At 45.4% G+C, this 13,049-nt stretch overlaps 1 protein-coding gene across 4 annotated transcripts in view; it reads right to left on the reverse strand.

The window, feature by feature from the left end:
* Positions 1-1,492: 1,492 nt before the first annotated feature.
* The window catches only part of LOC142585084 (uncharacterized), a 45,473-nt gene continuing 33,916 nt past the window's right edge, over positions 1,493-13,049 (reverse strand). For all 4 annotated transcript variants that reach the window (XR_012829027.1, XR_012829025.1, XR_012829026.1 and 1 more), the window contains exons 2-3: positions 6,737-6,821; positions 1,493-5,605 (exon numbers count right to left, since the gene is read on the reverse strand). Coding sequence is in view for 1 of the 4 variants with exons in the window: in XM_075695582.1 (XP_075551697.1) it covers positions 4,103-5,605; positions 6,737-6,821 (1,588 nt within the window). In the remaining 3 variants the exon portion in view is untranslated. The remainder of the gene's footprint in view (positions 5,606-6,736; positions 6,822-13,049) is intronic.

A 13,049-nucleotide genomic window follows, 5' to 3' on the forward strand; every position in this document is an offset into this window, starting at 1 on the left:
TTATCAAAAGGCAATTATCATATTCGTTCTTGCTCTTGCTACAAGCCTATCTGGTAATCTTAATCTTGCAATGGCGGCTACAATTACAAATTAGGCGGTTGGGCGTTTGATTTCAGTAATGTAACGTTCTGCCGATAAACAACACGCGATTCTGGAAGAACTTTAAGCATGAACTTGAAAAATTTTGCAGTTTCACCCGAAAAGGCGAAGCATCGATTCCGATACAAAATTAGTAGATATCTATGCGAAGTAAGGATTGCCGTTTAATCAGCCGTATAAACTTGTAAACATAAGCATACTACACTCGCGGACAACTTTCTGTGGCTATGAAGGGAAAGCGCCGGGCGCGTGGCTGCTACACATGTGTTACCGCGCCAAGTAGTTCGGCAGCCTTTGACAGTACTTTTGGTTGCTCGGAACAGACGCTGATCGACGCAGCTTCGACGTGCGACGGTTTCGCGTGTCCCCAGGCGCGGAAGGGAAAAGCCGCAAAATAAGTAAATGGTTACGCTCAGTGGTGTGTTCTGTTTTATTTAAGTGTTCCTAATATGTGTTTATGTTTCTCCTTCCCAGCCTAAACTAGCGAGGATTAAAACGCGGGATTCCTTCTAGAAGGGCTCTCACTAGTGCGCGCTTTGACTCCGCAGCTTTCCCTTCATAACAACAGAAAGTCGTCAGCGAGTACAACTAAACTAATAAGCATGGTGACACGCGCGCACAAGCCAACATTGACTCACCTCACTTGATGACCGCAGAAACTCGTTGTCAAAAAAAAAAATACGCTGCAGTGAGGAAACGCGGCAGCAGCAGCGAGCGAATGGACCTTCGTGCAGCCGCTCGCACCAACGGCGAACTACGCCTTGAAAGATCAGGCACAGGGCGGCCTCTGTACCCGTCACAGATGGCTTTCAAGATACAGCGGCCCGGTCGGGCGCGCGCGGCCACCAGGGCCGCTCGGAGTAGAACGCGTGCCCTTCCTTACCCTCCCCCTGAAGCCTTGCGCGCGACGGAAGGCGGTGCGCTTCCTCCCCGCTTTCCGCCGTTGCGTGCACGAGATCGAGCCGCGATCGCCGGCTCACCCTCACAAACTTTCACTCGCACGTACAGAACACGGCGCGCGGCGACGATTTTATCGCCCATGGACTTTACACGGAACCTCACGGTGACGCCGATGGCAGAAATGCGCCCGGAGTGTCCATATAATGGCTAACGTAATAAAACGTCACTTCCTTTTTGCGGTATTTAGCGCATCTCCAAATCGCTGGTCTCCAACACTCCGCTCGAAAACTTAAACTGTGAAATATTTGAAACTACAAAGCAATACCTGAAACATTTGGTACCCTGCTACTCAGGCATGTTACTTCGAATCAGAGGGCGTAACTTTCAAAGAACTACGACCTTACTTCACTAGCGGCATAGCTTGTTTTTACCGCATGAGAGCAGCTTCATTTCGGTATTGTTCTTTTGAATGTGGGTTGGCGTTTCTTTTTTTTATTTGTGCTTTAAGGGCCTGATGGGGCATTACATAGGGGGATGACAGGATGAAGAAGGTCAAACCTAAGTGCAATGTATACAATATACATGATATAGGAAGACTTTAGATACAATAACAAATTATCTAAACGTTAATAAAGATAGAGGAATTAAGGCACAAAAAAGAACTGGATTTTATAAATTATAGTAGAGCAAGAAATGAAAACGTAGCTCACGTCGCTCACGCGATGGTGACGACCAATCCCCAGCAGAACACAAGTTTAACAGTACAATCGAATAAAACAGACAAACTACAAAAATACAAACCAGATGAAGCAGCATAGCAAGGTAAAAATGTTACAGCGTTAAGCAATTGAAAACACTGTTAAAGTAAATATACAAGTGTATACGCAGGTCAGGACACGTTGATTCACTCTAAGAAGGTTAATAGTGCTGCTTGAAATGACGAGTCCGTAAGCGATACAATGCTGGAAAGTAGAGTTCCATTCGGCAATAGACAAAACTAGAGGCGAATTTTAGATGCGTTAGTTTTGGCAAACATAGGCTTTAGTTTATGAACGTGCTATGCGCGAGTCGAGATGTGAGGGGCCGGAACAGTATGGTCTCGAATGAATGGTATATTACTATGATAAAGGCTATGGAAGAACGACGCCCGGGTTAATTTCCTGCGTGTATCAAGAGAAGGGAGATTGAGAATTTATTTAAGACGGACACACTTTGATAGCGAGGGTATGAAGATAAGGTGAACCGCGCCACATTATTTTAGACTGATTCGAGCAGATTAGAAGCATTAGTGCGATGGGTGTGTCAACTTATGGACGAATATTTTAAAGAGGGCCTGATAGCATAATTGTATGCGCGAAGTCTGGTATATGCGTTTTCAAGCTTTAAGTGCTGTTTGAGATAAAGATTTTTTTGCATGCTTTGTGGTAATGTACTAAATTTAGGCATTCCAGCTCAAATTTGACAATCAACATGTATTTGTTGCTATTTCGCCTACGTACGTTCTTGTCGTAGCGAGTTTCATTTGCGTTATTTTCAGTGTACGATATTGCAGAAGCTTGCGCTGTACATGTGTGGCGTATTCACATGTACCATCACACAGCTATATAGCTGCTAAATATATATGGGCGCCTGTGGCTCGAAAATGTCGTTTTCAGCGATTATCGCCGTTGCTCTCCAGAACTATGTTCTTGGATCATTATTACTGCGGAAATTTTATTATTCTAACATTTATTTTATTACTTATGTTGTTACAGTAAAGCACTCCTAAGTATCGATAAAAAACATTTACTTGTGCATGTATTTCTTGCCGGGCATGCCGTAAAGAGCCACAGTGCTGTCAGTGAGCCAACCCAGCTGACTACTTTTGGTCTCACCAACATAACATAAACGTTATTTAGTTACGAGTAGCAATATTAGTTCATTTCACAAGGTTCAAAGCTGGCTACTTCGACAAATTTCAGCTTTCGTCTAGATACTTCTAGAACTTGGCAAATTTTGAACTCATTATGATCATAATGAGTTAAAAATGTGGCCAAGCTCGAAGTTTTTTTACAATGACGAAGTTATTCAAGTTTTCTATTCACCCGATTTGTAGCTTAATAACTTTACTATCGGAAAGCTCTTAGAACAATTTTTAAATAGGGGAACACTTCTATTGCTTAAAATTTAGGCTAAGGCCTACGATGAAATCTATTATCGCGCAACTTTTACGTCAAAGTACGAGTCTTACCGCTCTGCTTAAAACTTATTCACCATGCTAGCTGTTTTTCAGTCTTCTCGTGAAGTTTTCGGGCACAATTGTGGGATATGTATCAGTTCTTAAATTAGCTTGACGGTTTACCCAGATGTGAACCATGCAGTAATAGCCCGAGCTTTGATTCACGAAACTGGACTACAGATAGCAGTAGCCACAGTAAAGAAACGACACGGGATAAAGAATTCGATATTAACCAAGATTGGCCTAACATTATACATAAGTTTGGTCTATCCCATTCCATTCTTATACGCATTTCAAGAGGAACGAAATATTCGCTGTAGAATTCATAAAAAAGGTCACGCGTTCTCACCCCCAACAGCTTCCGATGACTGCACCTAATAACACAGACAGAAGTTATACACACAAGTGAATGCCGGCATTGCAACCACAAGCCACCACTTTAAATAGAAAGCTGTAGATATTGAAATTCCGAACTAGCTACATTTATGCTATAGCATTGCAATGTTATATCTCTGCGCTGCAGGCTTACCGACAAGTCTGTTATATTGCTTCTCGAAAACAGTCAGTATCGGAACTTGTATGGCTCGAACTTCGCTTTTGAACGAAATACAGTGCGAAGCCTGAAATAGTTCGTCAAGGCGTCAAGATGGCGTCAGCGTGAATTTCACAGCACTTACCTTTCACAGGGCCACAGCTAAGAATGAGGAAGGCGTTCAACACTCACCTCACCTGAGCTACAATAACTTTCATGTTAGCACGGCTACAACACTAACAACATCACTCAAACGGCGAAGACAAAACACATTCTCGTAACACGTACGTGGTTCTTCCCATTGAAACCACGATAAAAGTCCTTTACGACAACATTTGTCGCTACACAGAGTGTCACTCGAAGGTCCACAACCAACCTTTGCCGTCTTCCTCAAGTTCTGACGGAAGCAGGAATGGTCCTTCTGCGTGCTCTACACAGGCGCCCAACAAAGGGTCCATCTTTATATCAATGACAGTTGTTTGTAAATTGTCGACCTTTGGACCAGGAAAGTACGCGCCGGCTATTTTGACTTTTACCCGAGGATCACTAGCGCAACTTTTCTGTTCACTCACTGCACGAATTTCTTCAACAAATCGGTTCACAAAGTACTCGGCAGGAATGTGGCGGTGCGAGTGGTGCGAAAACGTTTCACTATTGTTCGCCCCAAGGCAATTCTCAATGTGAGCGTTACGCGATGTTGTTGGTTGATGATGCCAGGAGTTCTGTTCTTTTCTTCGCCCCTCAACAACCGGGATGAAATGGACAGCAGATTGAACAGATCCGGAGTCTGTACAAAGGGCACTCGAAGATCGCGTCTCGTCATTAAGCTTGGCAGCAGACCCGGAAATGCAATCAGCGCTCTGCTTCCACTTCATAGAAGCAACGCTAGGTTCACTACTGTCAACTGGCCTATCTGCACCAGTCACCACAGAGTACTGCCGCACAGCTCTAGATTTTGCATTCGCAGTCAGTGGTCCAAGTTCTTCGAGACATGTTTCTGTTTTCGCGGTACTTGCAGTATTTTCACCCTGGACTTTGGCAGGGACGAATTTCTGCGTGCAAGTGCATTCTTCCGCTGCGTAAGTAGCACCGTGACGATTAGCTCGCGCCATTTTGCTTATGCAAGACTTGCACCTTTTCAACAGCGACAGCGGCGACGACTCGGCTGTGCCAGAATCAGTGTGATGGTACCTAACTGGCTTCAGTGCGCGAGGCATTGGTGTCCGCTTTTCGAGGCTAGGGGTTTTCACCGCTTGATTCCTGTTGACTTCACAAGCGAAGCCCGTTGCGCCCTCGGCTTTCATAGCAGGTGCTGCAGCCTCGCGCTCTGTCGGTGCAGTCATCGACGGTTCTAAGGGACTCGCACACGGCGAGATTTCCATCGGCGTGGAGTAGTGGGCCTCGGTTCCAAAAGAGTGAATGTGTTGTTTCTGATAATTTACTTCCTCAGTGGGAGGGGTGAGCTGAACGTCTACGGCGGCTTGGCGAGTATCCGCTGACCAAATATCGGAGCGAGTCCCATTCCACAGTGGCGGAAAAACACCATACGGTGGCGGTGTTACGCCACCGTAGTAGCCATACGGTCCAAATGTCGGCATGAAGTAGAGCGTCGGTGGCGGAATGTGGCGCCAGAACGCGAAAGGTTCGCTTCCTCCGGAATAGGAGTTGTGATTCACCATAGGCGCTTTTTTGATGGAGTCTCCCGTCATCTCTCCTTGTCTGCTTGAGTCGCCCGGCACTTGTGCTTGTTCCGTTGACTCTCCCTTCACTAGTGCTTGCCCGTTTGACTCATCCATCACCTCCGCTTCTCTGCTGGAGTCATCCATGACCTGTGCTCGTCCATCGGAGTCCATTGCCTGCGTCACAAACAGCATCGTGGAGCGTGGAGGCTGTGTTGGAGATGGCGCAGGAAGACGATAAACAGAAATACGAAGCGATATGTTTAGATTACACTAAAAAATAATTGATTTTCAGTCTTGCCAAAAGGAGATGCCTGGCTTGCCACAAAATGTATGATGTCATACATATTTTTTGCCAGAAAAGACGCAGCAAGAAAGTACGGGTGGCAACGCCGCCTTGAAGTTTACACTATGTCAGGTACCGGCCAATCGTGCAAGACAGCACCCACAATGCGATGGGAAGAGGCAAAGAAAGCTTCCCTTTAATACTCCAGTAGGAACAATGAACAAGGATAGGAGCAAATCAAAGGATGTTAAAAAGGCAAGAAAGAGTCTTGCGAAAGATTCCACATGGCTTTGAAAAGCAAATTGTTGGTGGAACGAAAAGGTAAAGAAAAAGAGATATCATACCTCAGCGATTCCTTCTGCTCTGAACTCAGTTACTTCGACAACAGCATTCTACCAGCATGAAGATAATTTTATTCTCGGTTGCCTGCTCCTTCCTCAGGCAATTGGGATCCATCCAATACGGCGAATTGGACAAGAACGCAGCAGTTATAGAGCGGTTAGTAGGGAGGAGGGGTGTGGTCGTATAAAAAAACTTATTCAAAATGAGAATTAGAAAAAAGTTTATTATAATTTTTAAAAGTTAAATATAACTGTGTGATAGTTCAGATATGTTAGAGTCTAATATTAGACTTGCTCTTTGTTACGCACGTAACTTCCTTGCATGACATAAAGATGAATTCTAACTATGCACATAGACAGGGAGAAGTCAGAGTTGTAGTCTGTCCCTGTGAGCTAGATTCAGTTAGTTAAAATTCATAACTTTATGGAACATTCCATTCGCTAGCGTTTGGCGAAAGGATGGTCAAGGTGGTTATACCTTTTGCTATTTAAGTATTTAAGTTCTAGGATGAGCCTGAGAAATGCGGCAAAGCGCGCTTTTTTACATAAAGTTACTGAATGGAGCAGATAGGAGGGGACATCTAGAAAAGGGTGAATACAAGATAAGTGAAAAAATTGCAGAAGTGCCACAGTTGCGAGTGCACGAATATTGAAGGACGGGTTGCCTAATTTAGTACTCACACAGGAAGTTGAGAGAGAATCCGCCAAAGCAACTGAGCGTGAAGCACAGAAAAGCTCCTGGATCAGACAAGGTCCCAGTGTAAACCTGGAAAGTGGTAAAAGAAGAAATTCACACAGTGATTTTGAAGATCTAGGGATACCAACATTCTATAAACAGAGATGAATCAAATAAAGGAAGCCGGCAACCACCTTCGTAAATGAAATGTTATGCATGCGCAGAGGCGGTAAGTTCAAGTATTCAGCACCTCGTGTGGGCATGCGGAGGGATCAAGACGTTCAGAAGAAAGTACCGGCCTCAGAGGTCAGGTTTGAGAACTGGGCCCGACCATGGGCTAATGTCAAAGAGACGCTTGACTCACTACAGACCTTCGCATGTGAAACTCCCGAAGTGAGCCACAGTTAACTCCCTTCACTTTGCAAGTGTAGACACAATTTAAATATGTGACCATTTCTCTTTCTGCATTTACAAGTACACAAGCTGTATCTTCGACAGCAAGAACTACAGAGAAATCAATATTGTTTCTAAATGGTGAAGAAGGTCTATGAGGCTGCCAGGGCAGCCAAATTTTCGGATTTTTCAGAAACGCGCATTTCTTGTGGGAAGTGTGGTCTTCTGCTGGTCAAAATTTTGGCCTTGTGGAAATATTGATGCATAGAAAAACCACGCAGCATCACAGTATTGTATTCATTTATTTAGAGAAAACTTCTGCCCCAGTGCTCAAGCAGGATATTTGGATGACCTTTATGATAAGCTATACCACAAGATTATGTCCATATGATTTATTAGGAGCGTACACAAGCAAGCGAACACAAAGGGTCGCTGGCACCTTAGTGAAACAAGAGCTTCGAAGTGGCGGTGAAGCCCGAACAAAGATCTGCATAAAGTCCTTTCAGCTTTATACAGCGGTGTGTGTTCTGAAATAGCACCGTGCATAGTAAACACCCAGGAGGCACTGATATAATCGCAAGCCACAGATACTAGCGCGCGTGTGAAATTTTCGAGGCGCTTTAGATTTTTATACATTGAAGCACATCCATAAGCCAACCTTCAGCGTCACAGGCTAACGAGGCTTCTTTCCTGGATAATTCTTGACACCGTCCATACATCTGCTTCCCATGTCTGAGCACTGATGCATGTCGTTACCTATTTTCCGTTTCATTTGTACCTTTCCGCGTTGCTCACGTTATACAGGGTGTTCCGGAAGTATTTCCCTTATTACAAACATGAAGGAGGCAGAAAATATGACACATAGACACATCTTTTATGTTGAATTGAATGTGGCGTATTCAAGTTTTTGTGTGTACATACATACCCACTGTTACTTTGTTATAAGGTCCAGCGACGTGACAGCGGAATCGAACACCATTTGCAAACATGTACTCAAACCAGGAGAAAGCCCAGTCTGTCCTCCGGTGTCACGACACACTTTCACCAAAAAGTCCAGAGATAATTCCAGACCGCATATCATAGACACTTACCAGACGTTAAAAGCATCAAGACTTGGTAACTTGTGTCCCGCGGTTTGAGGAACAACAGAAGTAAGCGAAGCTGTATACCACATATGAAATGATAAGACCATAATAAACTATTGAAATTTTCTTTCACAGGTGCAGGAAGTATATGAAGTTGAGCAAACGGAAATAGCCAACTAGCACACAAGCAGTTAGCAAAGGTAGCAGAATTTGCAAATGAACACAAGGCATGGCGGAAAGTAAGTTAAGCGCAAGTAAGGAAAATAGAACACCGCACGCATGTGGGCATCTAAATGTGAACTTATGGCGGTTTTTGCTGCAACAATTCCTCTACTCACACAACATAGGAAATCGGGCATACTAGAGGGAAATTACTCACAGTCCTTGTACTGCTGAATTATTCACCTGCTTGTTCAAAAAGGTATGTCTTACTATATCTAACGCACAGGACCTCCTATAGTTCACTGTTGGTATATTGTGACAGGGTGTCACACCTCTGAGACTAGAACATACCAGTCTTTGTACTTCTCGTACCGTTTCTTCCTGAAAAACAGAGGAATGACAAAAAAGCCACTCACTGTCAAATCAATGAAAAACATTCGTCAGCGTGACGCTGCAGGGATACACTTTTTAATGACATAAGATTTAAGAGCATAAGAGGAAGCTTTAGCTCGGGCCCAACTCCGACGCGGCCTATTCAAATACATGTAAATCGCGAAAACGTTTTTCTGAGATAACCCCTGGACCGATTTTAATGAAATTTGTTGCATCTTAGAGAGAAAGTAAAATTCTAGTGACTATTTGTAGCGAAATTTCGATTCAGGCCTCAATTTTGCTAAAAAAATTTTCAAATATACGGCCGTCTGAAAAAAATAGTACGAAGTTTACGAATTGATAGCTCTGCATCAAAAACAGATACCGCGGTTCTGTAAACGGCATCCATTAGATCATTCAAAGCGGACAAGTTCAATATGTCCTTTTACATCTTACGTGAATTTGTTACGCTGGTTACAAGGATTCTGCAAAAGTTGTATTTCCATAATACTACTTTTTATACACATGTGCAACATATCAATTTTGTCCGCTTTAGATGTACTATTCGATGCAATTCAGAGAATTGTGTTATCCTTGTTCGTTGTTGAGTTACAATGTTGTAAACTTGATAGTTCCATCTTTCGAAAAGTTTCTATTTTTGCCGATTTATAATAAAGATTGACAACCTAACTCAAGAATTAGAAACCAGCAGTGACTAGATTTTAAGTTTTTCTTTTAAATGCAACAAACCTCGTCAAATTTGGTGCAGTGGTTGCCTAGAAAAACGAATTCTCCTTTTATATGTATTTAGATAGGAGCACTCGAGCTAAAGCTTTCTCATAAGACATTAAAACATATATGGTTTTGGTAACACACGACGTCTGTCCGGAAAGCTCGCGAACTTTGCAGGTACAAGCTGTTCGCAATCGTGCCAACTCCAAGGTTTCGTCGCCTTCCGCAAAGTTCCTGTTTGAGTTTGTTACTAATTCAGGGATTATAAGTCGGCCACCGGACCGATGTATGCCCAACTCCAGAAGCAAACGCATGCCCCCAGTGTGGTACACGGAACCCCACTCAGGACCATCCCTGTCACCCCCGGTGCGCCTTATGCCTGGGGCCTCATCCTACGGCTTCCAAGAAGTGCCCTGATCGACTGAAGAAGGTATCCTCAGCATCCCAAAGGACCAGCCGCCGGGACTACTCACGGTTGAAGTCTCGGTCACGTACAGACCAGCAACGGAAGCGTTCCCGCTCCAGGTCTCGCTCCTGCTCGCGGAACTAACCAGGAGCGATCCGGAACCTCAGCGGACCTGCTGTACCAGGATCACAAGCGGTGAGCTGGTCAGCACGGCTTTTCCCCTCTCACACAGGCCACCAAGACAACACCCTCTCATCACGTCTACAGACAGCAACCACCCCACACAATTCTTCACCCATACACAATACTGATGTTCAATTGCAAATTCTAGCTGAACTAAAGGCCATCAGAGAAGAAAACAAACGCTTTCATGAAGAAAACAACAAACTTCGCACGCACATTGCAGAACTATACGCCACTCGTACTGCCACTCAGCATTCCACACCAATAACCGCACCCTCAATGCCATCATCTTCGGAACGTTGTGAACCCATGTTTCTCGCGGAATCAGCAGAACCGACAGAAATCGCACAATCCGAGGAGAAAGTTGATGTACTGCAACGCAGCTTCTAGCAATGCAACAAAGCATCCAGCAACTAGCAAGTGTTATTGAAGAAACACGGCTCGCAAAAAATCAGCGACGCAAGAAAGTGAGAACACTGATACAACAGTATGTAGAGCAGGGACACCCTGCCGATCCACCCGACAGCCAGGACGAATAGTAAAACCAACCACAGGAACGAAAACCCACTCATAATCTGGCAATGGAATTGTCGCAGTTACAAACGCAAGCAAGGATCACTGAGACAGTACGTAAGTAACGCCAAAACGACACCAAGCGCAATCGCACTGCAAGAAACAGGCACACACCCAACTCAAACTGGCTACAACACACATACCACCACGCCTGAAAGCCTCGTGGCCACACTTACAGCTAAAACACTCACAACCACACAACACACAATAGACGGCAATGATGTCGATCATAACCTAATTGAGATCCTGCCGCTCCAACGAGGCCGAAAGAGCCTTTTCATACTGAATATATACACCCAAGCAGAAGCAGGCCAAGTTCGACCACTTGACCACTAAAGCGATTGGCATAGCCAAAAATTAGTCTGCTGATTCTAGCCGACTTCAACGCGGCTCACCAGGCATGGGGCTACACGACAGCCACATCAAAAGGCACTGCACTCCAATACACGATACAGCAGCATAGTCTCACCATCCTCACAGACCCCGCATACCCCACACGTCTAGGACACAGCGTCTCCCGAGATACATGCCCTGACCTCACCCTCACTAAAGGGATACAAACTGCCTGGCACAACACGGAGGAAACTCTGGGCAGTGACCACTGCATACTTGCCACCACATTGAACGTTACGCATGCACGCCACCCGATAAAAAAGGCAACACTCACATATTGGACAGCTTTTCGCAAAGAGCGAGCGGATGACTCCTCAACGGGTATTACGGATCTCGAGCAGTGGGTTCGAGAGCTCCAACAAGACGTAGCCAGACATTCAAAGCAGATCACACTCACCACAGACATACCGGCCGTAGACCCGCACCTCCTTCACCTCTGGGAAGCACGTCGAGGCCTTGTTAGGAGATGTAAGCGCAAAAACATAATAGGAAATTGAAACTACGTATAGCGAAACTCACTGCAACTGCAGAATTTTATGCTGGGGAGCTCACCCGTCACAACTGGCGACAACTATGCAACAAGTTGCAGGGAAATCTTAGCACGGCCAAAACATGATCGCTGCTACGCCATCTTCTTGACCCCACACAAAGCAGGGCAATTAGCCAGCAAACAATCCAACATATCCTCCACAACCATCCGGGTTCTGATGAAGGAAATCCTGGAGGAGCTGCGGGCGCGGTACATAGGCGATTTCTAACCCGCACAAGGACAACATCCAACCTACAGCGGGAGTGACAGTTACGACCTCGACAAGCCGATCACTATCACTGAGGTGCAACAAGCACTCCATGCACTCACACGAAACACCACGCCAGGCAAGACAAAATAAATAACAAGCTCCTGCGCAATCAGGATGGTGGCACCATTCAATCTCTTACTGACCTCTTTAATTATCACTGGGAAGCGGGTACGCTACCAACAGACTGGAAGCACGCGGACATCATACTCATTCCGAAGCCAGGCAAACTCTCCAGCTTAGAAAATATGAGACCAATCTCACTGACTGCATGCCTAAGCAAGCTTCTGGAACATGCCATTCTGAACCGGCTTCAACCTTACCTAGAATCCAGCGACCTCTTTCCCGAAACAATGTTCGGATTCCGGCCCCACCTTTCTACCCACTACATCCTTCTTCAGCTGAAGGAACAAGTCGTTAAACACATCTCACCGCACAACACCGAAGCGATTCCAGCACTCGATCTCAAAGGCGCTTTCGACAATGTGGCTCACCATACCATCCTTACGAACCTAAGCCTCACGAACTGTGGTCGTAATACTTACAATTATATACGCGCCTTTCTAAGCAACCGCACGGCCACAATAGGCATTGGCTCACTCGGAACCCCGACGTTACCTACCCGTAACAAAAGAACCCCACAAGGTGCTGTTCTATCACGCACCCTTTTCAATATTGCTATGATGAAATTACCTGACAAACTCTACGCAATGCCAGGAATCAAGCATGCAATATACGCCGATGACATCACATTCTGGACCACCACTGGTTCCGAAGGAGAGAAACAAGACGCCCTTCAACAAGCGACCAACGTCGTCCAGCAATATGCAAAAACAAGTCGACTCCGGTGCTCCCCCGAGAAGTCAGAACTATTAGAAGTCCGACAGAAATCACGAAGAAAACTCAATGAACTACCCCACATCACACTCACCCTCGACGACAAAGAAATACCCACAGTAAACCGCGGCCGCATTCTCGGCCTCCACATACAACAGGGCGGCGGAGGCGCATACACCATCCAACGTCTCAAGCAGACCATCTTCCAAATCATGCGAATGGTCAGCCACATCTCCACCAAACAATACGGACTGAAAGACGACATAATACAGCTCGTCCAGGCGCTGATAATCAGCCGCATTGCCTACGCTGCCCCGTACTTGCCCCTTACTCCCAAGGAGATCGATCAATTAGACGTACTTCTTCGGAAAGCCTACAAGCAAGC

This window comes from Dermacentor variabilis, chromosome 6 (assembly GCF_050947875.1).
Source record: "Dermacentor variabilis isolate Ectoservices chromosome 6, ASM5094787v1, whole genome shotgun sequence".
Lineage (NCBI taxonomy): Eukaryota > Metazoa > Arthropoda > Arachnida > Ixodida > Ixodidae > Dermacentor > Dermacentor variabilis.